Genomic DNA, 15201 nt, shown 5'->3' on the forward strand with positions numbered 1-15201 from the left:
TTTCATAAATATAGTCAAAGGCTATTTTACTTCATGCACACCTTCTTAGGAAGAGTCATGGGTAAAAAGAAAGCTCTTTTATCTTATTTTTCAGTGTACTAAAGCAAAGCCCATGCTGTTTATAACCATTTATACAAATGTTTGGACCCCAGAGAGTATGTCCCTTTAATCCTGAGCAAAGGTGTGAAGCCAGAGCCTGAGGGCAGGTGGAGAAGAGCAGCTCCGAGCAGAGGGGGCCCCAGGTGAGCACCGAGGCAGCCCCTGACTTACTTGACTCCCTTTGGCGTCAGGATGCACTTGGAGTCGTGCTGACAGGGGTTCAGGTCCTGGGCACAGAAGTCCAGCTTCTCCTCACACAACTCGCCTGTTAACATGGCAAACAGCGTTAGTTCAGAGATGAAGGTTGGCAGCCTTCCGGCAGCAGGCTGTGCCATGGGCCTTACAGTGTGACCCAGCTTGTGATTGGGGGGAAAATAATCACAAGACGGAAGCAGAGGATCCAAACTGCTGGTTCTGCTGGTACGCAGTCTTATGATTTGGGACAACACAAGTATTGCGATCTGTGACGAATATTCTGTTGGATTTAGACAAAGGAAATCTGATTGCTTTTCATGTCTGTTATTCTATTAATGTTATTCTGGACTTTTTATGGAGGTATAGCATCTACCCAGAGGATAAATGAATAGCTAATAAATATTCACAGGCTGAGCCCACTCATGTCACCACATCCGCATCCAGGAACAACCCCATCAACCAGCATCCCAGAGGTCTGGGGTAAATAACTGCTATCCTGACAGTTAGTACCACAGAACAGTCTTGCCTGTTTTAGAGCTTGACGCAGGTAGAATCATTCTGTATTTCCCTTTTATGTCGGGCTTAGTCTATTTAACGTCTGAAAAATTAATCCTCCGATCTTCATAGTCTCCAAGGTCTAATAAGTCTAGAATAAGATATTTTCCCCACTTATGACTTATTGCAATAGCTCCAGAGAATACTTCTAAGCTACCTCCACCAAGATAGACAGGAAAAAGCCAAAGGAAAATCAATCTAAATAGAGAACATAGACTTTTTTCTGGGCATCAGCCAGCTCGTAAGGAATAGTTTTTGTCAATAAAAGTGAGTGAAGAGCATAACCATGCGGAGTCTAGACACACTGTGTTAATTGCACGTCTGACTCTTTCTTAGAAACTTTCTTCAGATACAAATAACATGGTTCTATTTCATTTTCAGATATATTAGGTCAAATAGGATTTTCAGAGAGAGGACTTTCCCAAACATTGTGTGAGAGATTAAGGGGACTGGAAAAATATAAAAGTTCTTTTCTATCTTACTTCTGAATTAATTTTTAATTATTTTAGTGACACATCTATAGGCTGCTGTTCATTTCCAAGAAACTATTGGAACTTTGATTTGTTCAACATGTGTGGATTTAAATAGTACTGGTTTAAAAATGACGAGTTTGCAGCACATCCCTTGTTAGAAGACTATCCTTTTAGTAACGCTTTGCTAAGTAGTTGCCTAATAACTAAATGTGGCATATTATTCACACTGCAAGCATCTTTTTCTATGATGCAAGTATATAAATGTGCTCATCTAAGTGTTACATCAACTTGATCTATGATAAGGTAGGTATTTTTTCTCTGTCTCTTAAGATGAACTCGTTGCACTGAAAGTCTCATATATTTCTTGTACAAGAAAGTTTTGTGTCTCTAAATCTGTACAAAAATGTTTTCTCAACTATATATGAGCTATTTTTAAACAGGGTTTATTTAAAACTTTGTACTTTCTGTTAGTATAAGAAAGGGGTACATGCTTTACTTTTTATTCACTTTGATCTGATCCTATTCGACCCAACCCAAACCAACCCAACCCAACCCAACCCAATCCAATTAAGCCAATCTAAACTGTCGTTCATAAGGATTTACTATATGATGTTCTGTGCTAGATGCTGGGGCTACAGGATGGATATGATGGGCGCTGCCCTCAATCATCTCCCAATCTACCGCCAGGGGAAGTCTGAGCTGGAGATAGAACATAGAGAATAAAACTTCAGCTCTGAGGGGTGAAAATAGGAGTTGTCCCTTTATTCTCCACCAGCTATTTCTTCATAAACTTGTTGAGGGCAAAAGGTGAGAAAGGAAATGATTCTAAGTAATTATTGGCTAAACAGATTGCCAAGTGTGTAATCAGTCACAGCTTTAAGACTAAGTGTGCCAACTTGAGGGTGAAAAGCTACATCAATGTCAAATATTTCTTACCTTATAAGGAATCTATGCTATAAGAACAGCATTGCAGCAATAGTAATCATTACTAAAGCTGTGTATGATAGTTCTTTGTGACCATTACATAGCTACACATTGGACTCTCTGGTAAGATTGATTACTTCAAAAAGGATTTGTCTCCTTTTAAGTATCACCAAATACTGTAATATTAACAAGTGTTACAAGAGCATTTTCTGCACCCCATTACTGCCTAATTCACTATTCAAGCCCAATCTCCCATTCCTATACTCTTGGCACCTGTGACTATTCACTGGCTTACGAATTTATCTCAAATCTGTGCCCAAGCTGATGGTGTTTCATTTTGCTTTAGTAACTTTAATAAGTTCTGTTTTCAATTTTTACATCCATTCTGTGTCCCCTTCTTATGAAAATTTCCTAGATATTAACCATTTGTTATTTATGTACAATTTTTATATGCCATGTCTGCTTCTGCCTGTCTAATGGTACATATTGTATGCACTGTTATCGACTTAACAATTATATAGTGCTTACTACTATGTGTCAGAGAGTTCTAACGGCTGTGCAAATATGCCATCACTAAATGTTCATGAGAATCATATAAGGTAAGGTTGTAGGGTTGTTCTGTTTGGAGTGCTCTTCATATTATTGGTGCTTATTTCATTCCCTTTCTTTGAAAGTTCATTGAGAGCAGTATGCTTGGCATGCATAGCTTTACATATTTTTAGAGTATGGTTTGGAGAAATACTAAAATAATAGTTATTGAAAGAAAGAGTTATGCTTTTCAAGGCAATAACTCTATCTTGCTGATCTATATTCAACTTGGATTTCAATTTAACCTTTAGACATTTTTCTGGTTCATTTTATTGAATAGTCACTCATGAATAATAACTAGGTTATGCTCTTTTCTTTAAACATTATTTTAGATTTTTCCCTGGCCAAATGTTAAAATAAATATTTTCATTGGGCTATTTAATTTGTTGTAATTGCATTGGATTATGCCGTATTTGGGGGAAGGCAGCCTTTAAAGTTTAAATAGTATCCCATAGTGGTGAGACCTAGGAGCTCAATATAAGATGGGAAATGTAGCCCTAACTGGTTTGGCTCAGTGGATAGAGCGTCAGCCTGCGGACTCAAGGGTCCCAGGTTCGATTCCGGTCAAGGGCATGTACCTTGGTTGCAGGCACATCCCCAGTAGGGAGTGTGCAGGAGGCAGCTGATCAATGTTTCTCTCTCATTGATGTTTCTAACTCTCTATCCCTCTCCCTTCCTCTCTGTAAAAAAAATCAATAAAAACTTCTCAAAACCTCAGAGTACTGAGAGGAAATTATGCTCTTCTTCTTCCTCTTTTCTCAATCTTCTTTTTCTCCTGTTATTCCTCCTCCTCCTCCTACTTCTTCTTCTTCATCATCTTCTTCTCCTTCTCCTTCCCCTGCTCCCCTTCCTCTATATCATCATCATCATCATCATCATCATCATCATCATCATCAGTATGTGTGTAGTCAAAGCAAGACATGTGAGTGGAAAATCAGGAAGAAAAAAAAGGTACCTGACTTTGCTTTTTCAATGGCCCAGGGCCTGCCTCAGATCATATCATCAGTGGTTGCCCCCCTTCCTGAGATGATAAAGTGTGAGGTGACAAAAGGGAAAAATGGAAATGTTCTTCCCACATAGTTAATGTTATAATCTGTTAATTTTATAAGCAGGTCTTTATATTTTTAACATGGCATCAGAAAAGATAAGTCAGCCCATTGGAGTGGATAAGGTCAACGTGGTTGAATACAGATTAAATTTCGGTGCCCAAGAACTCCTCAAAAGACAGGGGTCCAAACAGATCTTGACTGTGCAATTTGACACCAATCAGGAAAGCCTATTTATTTGCTCTCAACACTGGATCCTTAAAGGTCCCCAATGATAAAGCAATAGTGTGGACTACCATGGTTGCCTGGCATTTATGATCTCACTTTTGATGAGACAAGGAAATTCCTCTTCCTCATGCTGCTAGTTTTCAGCTCTTTTGTTGATGAAAAGTTACAAAGTTGTGTGTGTGTGAGTTGTCTGTGTTTTCAAGAAATAGAGAGTGGTCAACCAAAGAGCCTATTGCTACCACTTCAGGATATGAGAGTTAGTGTATGATTGGCTCTAACTTGTAAAAAAAAAAGCATCATGTGTCTTAAATAGAGGTGACTTTCTTTATAAGAAAATAATGTCTAACTGTGTCTGTCTGGTAAAAATGGCAGAGAGTGGGACTGAAAATGCCTGAGTTCTATAGTTACACTAATGTGAGCTGTGATGGAACAGGGGAAGAGTGATGTTCGCTTCCCTAAAAGGCTGCGATTCCTCAAAGCCTACTCTAGTAAGAGATACAATTCATTATTTACTGAACACCTGTACATGTGGATTTTATGAAGAATTTTATGTACTGGTAATGTGACCATACATCCTGGCTTGCTCAGGACAGTCCTGGTTTACACCTGTTGACCCAAGGTAATTTTCAATAGTGCCCCCATGCACCCACACAGATGCCCTGACTCGGATGATAAATGTTATGGTCATATGAGCAGTAAAAGCTGAATCATCAGAGTTAATGTTCTGTTTGGAGTGACGAGTGAACGAGCATAAAAGGAGAAATCATAGGCAGAAACTACTCTGACCAGGTGAGATGACATTGGGGTTGCTGAGTTATTGCTTGGAATGGCCTTCTGCAACTTATTCAGTATAAAAGAGTGGACTGGTTGCAGAGAAGTGAACTGTTTTATTGCTCTGGGCCCCAATTCTTCATTGGTGAAATGAGGTTCTGAAATTGAAGGTATACAAGGTCTACTGTGGCTCTAAAAAAGTATTTTAAAAATGCTTATAAAGAGACGGATAACGCAGATAGCAAGTTAGCAGAGGGAGCATCGCACTGAACTGCACACAACAATGTTATTGCATTCAGTGGCAAAAACAAAGTGTCAGCGATGCCCAGAGCCCCCTAAGGTATCAACACTGTGAATCTCATTGCAAAGCGGCAGAAATCTCTGTGCACTTTGATGGTTCTTCCGGGAAATAGTGCCTGGAGTTGGCCTTGCCTCCTGTTTCATTTTAGATCCATGAGCCGGACTAATGCTAATGTTCCTTCCTTTTTAAACACAAGGGGCCTTTCCCTTTAATCTTCATTTGTACTTCTGGTATCTTCAGTTATCGTTTTTTTTTTTACATCTTATTACCAAACTTACCAAAATAGTTTTATACCTGTTCTATAAACTTCTCCCATGGAGTGGTCTGCCTATGGCTTTTCTAATGATTCTGACAGCAAATCAGACTTCTAACATTATCCTATGTTTTGAGTGGCAATTACGTGTGAGTCCCTGTGTTAAATGTTTGGTGTCTAACAGTGAACAACAATGACAACAAAGAAATGATATCCCTACTCTCCTGGAGCTTATACTTGAGCAGTGGAGCAGAAGAAAGATGTTAATATAATAATTTCACAAGTTACTCTAAAATATATGATAAATGCTGAGCAGAAAAATGTCCAGGTACTCTGGAAGAGGGACTGACTGTGAGGGAGGCTTTTCTGAGGTGAGCAATGGATGTGAGAGTGAAGTGGGGGTCTCAAGGGCTGACAGGGGTTCTGTGCAGGAGGTGGCATGGGGAATGTGAGCTCTGAGAGACAGGAAGTGAGCCCAGGAGAGTGTAGTGCCAGAGATGGCCACAGAAGTTGGCAGGGCCCACTTGGTAGAATGTCTTTAATCTATGAGCATTGATGGGGTACCATTGCAGGGTTTGAAGATGGATGATGTTCAGATGACATCTGCACTTTGAAAAGAACATTCTGGCTGTAGTAGAGGATGGATTACAGAGGGGTAGATATGAATGGACATGAGAGATGACTTGGCTTGCACTCCATTGGTGGTAGAGGAGATACAAATGGCCTGGACAGGTGGTCAGGAAGCCAAATAGGTGAACATTTGTGATGGATCTGGATGATGAGGCAGTTGAGGGAAGGAGGTGTCTGGAACTTCTAGGTGTCTGGTGTGTATATTTGGAAGTGCTTTTTAGCGACACAGGCAACACTGAAAGAAGATCGAGTTTTGTGGTGCAAAGATCAAGAGTTTTAACTATGGTGATGTGGTCTTATGTGTTGAATGTGTTCCCCGCCCCCCAAAAAAATACATATGTATGTTGGAGTCCTCCAGCACCTCAAAATGTAAACTTATTTGGAGGTAACCTCATTATAGAGGAAATCAATTTTAAAGAAAAAACACACGAAATCATCAGGGTGGGCCCTACTCCAATATGGCTGACGTTCTTATAAAAAGGGAAAATGTGACAGAGAGAAGATGATATGAAGAGCCACAGGGAGAAGGTGCCCAGCTACAGGCCAAGCAGAGAAACCTGCAGCAGATTCTCCCTCACAGCACTCAGAGGACCAGGCCAGTTGACACTTGGATCTCAGACTCCCAACCTCCAGAACTGAGAGACAATACATTTCTGTTGTTTAAGCCATGCAGTCTCTGGTACTTGTCATAGTAGCACTAGCAAACCGATACAAGTGGTAAATTCTAATTTAATCAAGGTTTAGGGTGGGGAATAAAAGTTTCCTTCCTTCCTTCCTTCCTTCCTTCCTTCCTTCCTTCCTTCCTTCCTTCCTTCCTTCCTTCCTTCCTTCCTTCCTTTCTTCCATGTCTCTTTCCTTTCTTAATTCATCCCATGTGGTTGTTCTCTCCTGAGCCTCAAATTTTCTCCCAGGTCTCAGAGCTTCTTCAATTGTCTGTAATAAGTGATGCACATGGTCCAAGACCATGACCTCTGCACTTCAAAAGTGGCAAGGTCCGCACAGAGTACAGCAGAGTAGTCTGGCATTGCCTTTGTTTGCTGCTCGGGCTAGAAGCCTCTCTGCAAAGCACTGGTTGACTGGGACCAATAAACCCTCGGCCCTCCCTCCAAGGGGAGCTGGCATTAACAGTTAGGGTTTGCAGAACGGGCTACCCAAACATTAATAAGTGCCAATGACATATGACGTTAGGCTATTAAAGGTGACAAAGGCAAGAGAACCACACACTGTGGTGTCTTAGCGAGGGGGAGAAAAGTGAGTCCAATACCCAGTTCCATCAACTTTACCATAAATTTGGAGATTGGCTTGAACTTCGAATAACAGCTGCACTTCAAAATAACTACTAATATCTGTACTATCCTTAGTTATAAAAATGATACTCTTGAAAGCGTTTTATAAACTTTATGTCAAAGACATCCAGACAACACAAGTGGTGGATACCCGAGCTATTACCAATATGATTTCTGTTTCCCACACAGGCACTCAAATTTCTTAAACAATATTTTTCTAAAAAAATACTGGCTTAACTCATGGCACTCTTCCAAATTCTTAACTATGGTGATGCTTTGGCAAATCAATGAATAATGAAGATTCCATCTAGTCCATGGCAGTTAAATGTTTCCTGAAGTGAATAATAGTGTAAAAGGAATTAACCACTTGTAATAGCATCTATTTATATGTACTCTGGAGTGATAATTTTTTATTTGACCAAAATTTTTAAAAAGGTGCTTTGGTTTAATAATTTTTATAATGTAGTGTTGGGGAAAAACATCTTGAGTTCTATGCAGCAAATGATTAAAGGGGGAGCATGACAAAGTCCTTACCCTATAATAGTGATGGCGAACCTATGACACGCGTGTCAGAGGTGACACGCGAACTCATTTTTTTTGGTTGATTTTTCTTTGTTAAATGGCATTTAAATATATAAAATAAATATCAAAAATATAAATCTTTGTTTTACTATGGTTGCAAATATAAAAAAATTTCTATATGTGACACGGCACCAGAGTTAAGTTAGGGTTTTTCAAAATGCTGACACGCCGAGCTCAAAAGGTTCGCAGTCACTGCCCTATAAGTTCCAATCTGTAATATTTAGAGAAATGAGATGCCCAATTTTTCAGTACCCTGTAGAAGTTCCGTTTAGAAACTGCCTAAATGACTTATTATTGTTTTTACGTATTACTGAAAACTATGCTATATGGTCCACAAATTTATTATTACCCCTAAAGAGATTTGTTCTCTTTGTAAATTGTTTTAATCAGAGGCAATGTTTGAAGAGTTACTGGCATGGATGATTCATTGCTTTCTATCTACCAAGAGATCTGGGCAACAGCATGTCTTACCTAGGCTTACTCAGTCCACAAAGCCTGCTTATCAGAGAAGTTGGTCATATAGTCTCTGGATTAGGATTTCTGGAATTTTCTAATTCAAATCACTCTGTGTTAAGTATTGATTTGCTTTACACTAATGGAGAAATAGGAAAGGGTGGATTTGAATTAATAAGTATCTCATCTGAATCTTTCTAAAAGTTAGACCTTTAAATTCAGGTTGGGCATGTCTGTCTACAATAAAAATAATTTCAGTGATGAGTACTATCGCACTTCTGAGATATTGTGCTAGTTTCTGCTGATGTAGCCAGATTAATTTCTTTTTCCCTAAAACAGAAAAAAAAATTGTCAGAGTTCATTCTGAGGCTCATGGGTAATGAACGGGGTGGGGAGGGTTCCGTGGCTGACGGTGCAGCCTGTCCTTGTTCCTATTTTTAAATTATGCAAAACTATATATATATATATATATATATATATATATATATAATTGATATTGACAATAATGGAAAGGGAATTTATGACAGCAATCTGAATAACTGGACAAGAATTCTAGTGTTATAACTAATCTGTTATGACATTTTCAAATATACTTGGAACAAGGAAGGAAGTCTGGTTGAATTCCTGACAGAATCCCCAGGACACAGATTTTTGGAGGGTCAAATGCATCATTCGTCAATTATTTGCATTTGAGCTCTTACTTGGCTCAGGAAAAACCTGAATAAATGGTACCAGTTTACTTACATTGGCACAGCAAGGGAAGTTATCAAAAAACAATTTATTGGACACAATAAGTGAGATTTAATTTTTTAACAGTATACTACTTGAGGATAGGAGCTTTATTTGTAGTTATATATTTGTGCCTCTTTATTCCCATTCCATTACCTAACAAATTATCTGTCACAAAGTAGATACTTGATGGCTGCTGGAAAATATGACAGATAACACTTATTGATTGCATCTGGAGGGAAAATATGTTTTTAAATGTTAATAAAGGTGACCCCAATGGCATGAGGGACCATGTAAGGAAACAGAGAATATAAGGAAAATGGGTAGCAGATTTGAGTCCTGACATCGGCCTGAGATGGGCAGCCTGTGGACTCAGACACCCCTACACTCTCGTCTGCTAAATCATGACAATCCCAAGGGGAAATGGAGGGGATGAACCTGAGAATCAAGGAAGTGTGTGTGTAAGCACTTAAGTGCATGCTCGAGAAAGGTTAAGATAAATGGATCTGAATGACTCTCACTACCAAATTTTAAAAACTCCATCCAATTCCTATCAGAAATTGTACATTTCCCATTTAGTTTTGTTCATTAGATTCCACATATAAGTGAAATCATATGGTACTTGTCTTTCTCTGACTGGCTTATTTTGCCTAGCATAATGCTCTCCAGGTCCATCCATGCTGTCGCAAAGGGTAAGATTTCCTTCCTTTTAAAGGCTAGTAATATTCCATTGTGTAAATGTACCACAGCTATTTTATCCACTCGTCTACTGATGGGCTCTTGGTCTCCTTCTAAATCTTGGCTATTGTAAATAACACTGCAATGAACACAGGGGTGCATATATCCTTTCGAATCAGTGTTTTGGGTTTCTTCAGATATATTCCCAGGAGTGGAATTGCTGGGTCATAAAGCAATTCCATTTTTAATGTTTTGAGGTAACTCCATACTGCTTCCCACAGGTGCTGCACCAATCAGCATGGCCACCAACAGTGCACGGGAGTTTCCTTTTCTCCACTTCCTCACCAGCACTTGTTTATTGATTTATTGATGATAGCCATTCTGAAAAGTGTGAGGTAATATTTCACTGTGGCTTTCCATTTGATCTTTATTTGTGTAAAGAAAAACATTCTCACCCTATCCAGTTTGGCTCAGTGGATAGAGCATTGGCCTGCAGACTGAAGGGTCCCGGGTTTGATTGCAGTCAAGGGCATGTACCTTGGTTGCAGGATCCTCCCAGGCCGGGGCCCTGGTTGGGGCTTGGGCTCGTGCAGAAGGCAACCAACCCATGTGTTTCTCTCACATCGATATTTCTCTCTGTCTTTTCCTCTCTCTTCTACTCTATCTGAAAACCAATGAAAAAATATCCTGAAGTGAAGATTAAAAAGAAGAAAAACATTCTATGTTCTCTCTCAGACCTTGCAGTGGAGCAGGGAGATGGGTGAACATAGAGGGTGGACACAGATGATGGGATTCTGGGACTCATCCCAGGTCAGGTTAACTGAACTGGACTTGCATGAAAATTATCTCCATTTCCTCCTTTCTTGCTGGGCCAGGCTGGAACTATTTGTTGCAGGCTCTGCTCAAGCTTTTCACCCACATTTCATAGCACATTACCATGGGCAGATGCCCCGTCTCTAATCTTGTCAGTGCTGGTGGTAACAATTGACTTCATTTCCATTAGTAAAGGATTACTTATAAATGGCGTGACTCTATTTCTTATTTTTTCAAAATAGCCAACATTTTCTGAAGATTCTTTTTCCATATCTGAGGCTTTCTTATTTGTGTTAACTGTCCTGAAATGTGTCCTCTCAGTTGGAAATAGTTAACTGACCTTCGCAATAGGATCAATAAACAATCCAGATCACATGCACTTCCCTGAACTTAATGAAGTCCCATTGTTAGTAGAGAAATACCAAGAACTGATCCTGAGGGACTGTGAATTCCTAAAAATATGGGAGCCCCTCATGAATGTCCTCTTGGTGCCAAAATTGTGCAAAATGGGACACGTGCACAAGCAGGGCATGGCCAGAGTAACCTCGTGAGATGGAGTTAACCATAATTCAAAATAGGAAGGCTCCAGAAAACATGCTGTAAATGTGGATAGGAAAATGTTTCCAACAAGGACAATCCTTTTATGTTCTCACTTTTGTTCTCAATGATGTAGAATGGATTGCTCCATAATGCCTGTATGCCAGAGAATTTGGTTCATTTTCATAGTCAGAAAGGGGTCTCTCTTTGCTCATGAACTGGTGGAGTAACTATATGATGCTGTTAATTTTCCTGGGATATGAGGAATGATGACTTTAGCAAAAACAACCGACCTAGTCTGAACTTGCAGTGAGGACCAAAGCCAGAGATTTTGCCCGGTGGACAAGGGTAATGTTTTATGCATTTTTGGATGCTTAGCACAGTGTCCTGCATAAGGTATTTTCTCAATAAATATCTCTTGAGTTTTCAAAATGGAAAAACTTACCTCCCCAATAAATAAACAGAAAAGGAAGTATTTTTCAGTACTTCCTCATTGGAACTAAATAATGGAACTAATTCCAACAGCTACTGAAACTGCAGAAATATTTAAACCCTTTTTCAAAATAAATAAATCCAAGTTTGGATTGAATAAGGCTTGGTTAAGCTAGACTGTTGTTCTGGGCTCAGTGGTCCCTGCCTATTAACTTAAGAGCAAACAGGATCATTAAAATGTTTTCTGAGGTTCAAAGGCTTTTAAGAAGGCTTTGCAAGGTTGAAAGATGAATGCAAACCACACAATATCATTAGGCTGCCAATGTATTCTCTATAGTTAAAACAGGCTGCAGGTATGTCTGCAACTATATTAAATCTGCTATAAAGACCTTACGCATCTCGAGGCAGAATTAATAACAGAAGGGGTCACTATTTTTAAAAGATCATGAAAATCCAAAAACATACACAAAATCTGAAAAATGCAACCACGCCCAAGAGTTCTTCAGCATTTACTATTTCCTTCCACTTCAAAGTAGAGTAAGGGGGTGAAGAGAACCAAAGGCTTAACACCAAATAAAGCCTTTCCATCATAGTGAGCATAAAAAAACAACAACAAAATAGTACTTTTTAAAAAGGCAGTGCTGAAGAATATGGGGAGAAAAATTTCCTTCACACATGTAATTTCCATCAGGTGGGATTTTCTCTATCAAAATAATCATAAGAATTCGTATGCCATTAGGAATGGCATCAGCTCATCTATGTCAATGCAGTGATGATGGTTGGAATTAAATGATGCAAAACTTTACATCAGCCATACAAGGCAGCTCTGATATCTCTTCCAGATAGACATGTAACATTTTAAAGTCTTTTCCCATTAATCCTTCCATGTTATTCTGAGGTGGGATAGATGTCATTATCCCTGTTTCACAGAAAAAAAAAGGAGAGGAAAGGAAATAAAGACTGGGAGCGGCCCCATCCTAAATATTAGGATGAGAAACCTGAGCTTCTCCCATTAGCTGGACGAATTCAGCAGTATCCCAGTGATGGAAAGTAGACTCGTCATCAGGGGAATTAATGAATTAATTAGTGGATTAAATTTGCAGGCACTGATTGGATACTTCTTTTCCCTCATGTATAGATAAAACAGACTGCTTGTCAGCACCTGAATTTTGTGGTTCCCTTTACTCTTTCCAAACGCACATCAGGGACATTATGTATGGCAAGCTGGCGAGACAGCAGAAGAAAAGCTTGTTGGGCATCATCCGTCAGTTGGGGCCATTGTGAGAGGTACCGATTCTGAGCCTGGACCGTGGCAGCAGAGAAGCAGGGACTGGTCCTAGTACAAGTCCCCCAAGTCAGAGGGCATGCCGTGGGGTCAGCGAGGTATTGGATGGACCCCTCTTTACAAGCTGTGGATCCTTGGGTAAGTGCTTTCTCATCGTTTTATACAAGTTATTGCTCCAACCCTTATTGTTCATGTCTACAGGGATTTAAACATTTTCCCTATGTCAGCTAATTCTAGAAGTTTTTTTTATTATTTAAGAAAATTACCCTCATTGTCATAAAGAAATTGAAATTTCATTTCTAGTTAAGTTTGGGGTTAAAAAATAGAGAACGGTTTGACTGCTTTTAAAAGCAGATTCAGTCATCAGCAGATTTTTGGAAAGAAAAGACATGTTTTATAAACCTAAGCATGAAATTTAGTCAACACATGAAACCACGTGGTGATTGGAAATACTATCGCACTGCCAGGCTTGCTCCTGAGAGTGCACAGAGCTACTTAAGGGCATATTCCTGTGACAGGACAATTGCTATTCTGTTTCTGAGAGACTCAGACCTTAGACACCCCCGCCCCAGACCACCACATGAGTTAGTACTTGGAAAAAGGAGAGATGGTATTTGACCAAGAACGGTATTGAATGCATTAATCCACAGAGAACTGACCAGGATAGATATTTTACATTTTACAATATGAAACCATTTTTTTTTTCATGTTTGTCAACTTAATTGTGTTTGGTAAGTGACCAAACACAGTAAATCGCCTAATGACGCAACAGAAAGAAATGCAGTCCTTAGCAAGAGGAGACAGGGTGGGCTGCTGTATAAGGTACCCGCATTAGCCCTGTAATCTTCCTGCCAGTGCTTCACAGACAACTGGCTCTGTCAAGACAGGCACACGTTGGGCTCCTCAGAGGCCGCTGAGCCTGCACTTGGCACTTAAAGACTTTTGGCCAACAGATTGAGTCAAAGTCCAATGTTATTAAAATCATTCTGTAACTTTGAGATAAGGCTTCACAAAGGTTCCGTGGTGATTTCTCAGGCATGCCTAGTGCCCTGATCATTTCTAGGACCCCCTTTCCTGGGCCCTGATGGATTTGGAGAGCCACATAGACCATATCGATGTCAATGATTGGATATGGCTCTCTTTATGTTTTAAAAATACTGCCTTGCCCGGCTGGCGTGACCCAGTGGTTGATTGTAGACCTATGAACCAGGAAGTCATGGTTTGATTCCTGGTCAGGGTATACAACTGAGTTTCAAGCTCAATTCTCAGTAGGGGCATGCAGGAGGCAGCCAGTCAGTAATTCTCTATCATCATTGATGTTTCTATCTCTCCCTCTCCCTTCCTCTCTGAAATCAATAAAAATACATTAAAAAAATACTACCTAGTACTTATGATGTACTGTAACATGAATTAAACAATGTCATTCTATACACCAACCTCTTGGGCTTTGTCATATTTATTTTATAAAATGTTTACATAAATCTATACACCTTTCAATATTTCTCTTGTTTCAACTTACTAAAGATATTACTTTAAGGTTATTGAAAAATTCCCAGTATTGACAATACTTCTATCTATACCCTAGGTATACTAAATAATCTACATTTTTCATTATAAAAATAATTCATGTTTGTAATATCTTTTAAAGAGTAAAAGCAAACAGACAAGTAGAAAGTAGCAATTATTAGTCTTTCTTTTTCACCACCCTCTTCCCGCTCAGAGGTTTCTTTCATAGCCTTCTACAAATTGGGCAAGTGCATGTCAGCTGCCCCTTTTTATAGTGCTTGGCATAGCTACCCATACATCAAGGATCTGCATGACTGAATCAACATATTAATTTCAGATTTCTTCCACATTCCTTTTACCATGTACATATAATGACATCCATATAGCTTTAAAAGAAAGAGGGAAACAAATAAAAATCATAGTAAACTTAAAAGGCGACTAACCTTTTTCCACCTCATTCAGATTAGCAGCTGGCAGCGACAAAGACAGAAGAGACAAAAGACTATTTACATTGCGATACAACAGCAGAGCACAGGAAGCTAGTGTATTTATAACAGAAGGGCCCAGAGTGAGCGGGCGGGCGAGGAGAAGTGAGGCTTGGATTCCTTACCTACAGCCAGCCAAGCACACAAACAGGGGGGACAAGAGGCGATAGGCAAACGCCATCACAGGGAGCCAGGGATCTGCGTCTCAACCAGGTCACTTAACCAGCCTTACTTTTTAACACGTGCACATCATGGTTAGTGTGTGGGCATGGGAGGTTAGGAAAACAAAGAGATAAGGGTACAACGTGGAAAGATTAAAATGGTCTCAATGTTTTCCGCATCTTTACATGCC

The 15201-nt window shown here is 39.6% G+C and overlaps 1 protein-coding gene across 2 annotated transcripts in view; it reads right to left on the reverse strand.

Moving 5' to 3' along the window:
- Positions 1–15201, reverse strand: part of SLIT2 (slit guidance ligand 2) — a 355443-nt gene that overhangs the window by 30452 nt on the left and 309790 nt on the right. For both annotated transcript variants that reach the window (XM_070398759.1, XM_070398751.1), the window contains one exon: positions 271–364. In XM_070398759.1, coding sequence (XP_070254860.1) covers positions 271–364 — 94 coding nt within the window. The remainder of the gene's footprint in view (positions 1–270; positions 365–15201) is intronic.

This window comes from Myotis yumanensis, unplaced genomic scaffold (assembly GCF_028538775.1).
Source record: "Myotis yumanensis isolate MYYU_CA2020_CCGP unplaced genomic scaffold, mMyoYum1.0.hap1 SCAF_1, whole genome shotgun sequence".
Lineage (NCBI taxonomy): Eukaryota > Metazoa > Chordata > Mammalia > Chiroptera > Vespertilionidae > Myotis > Myotis yumanensis.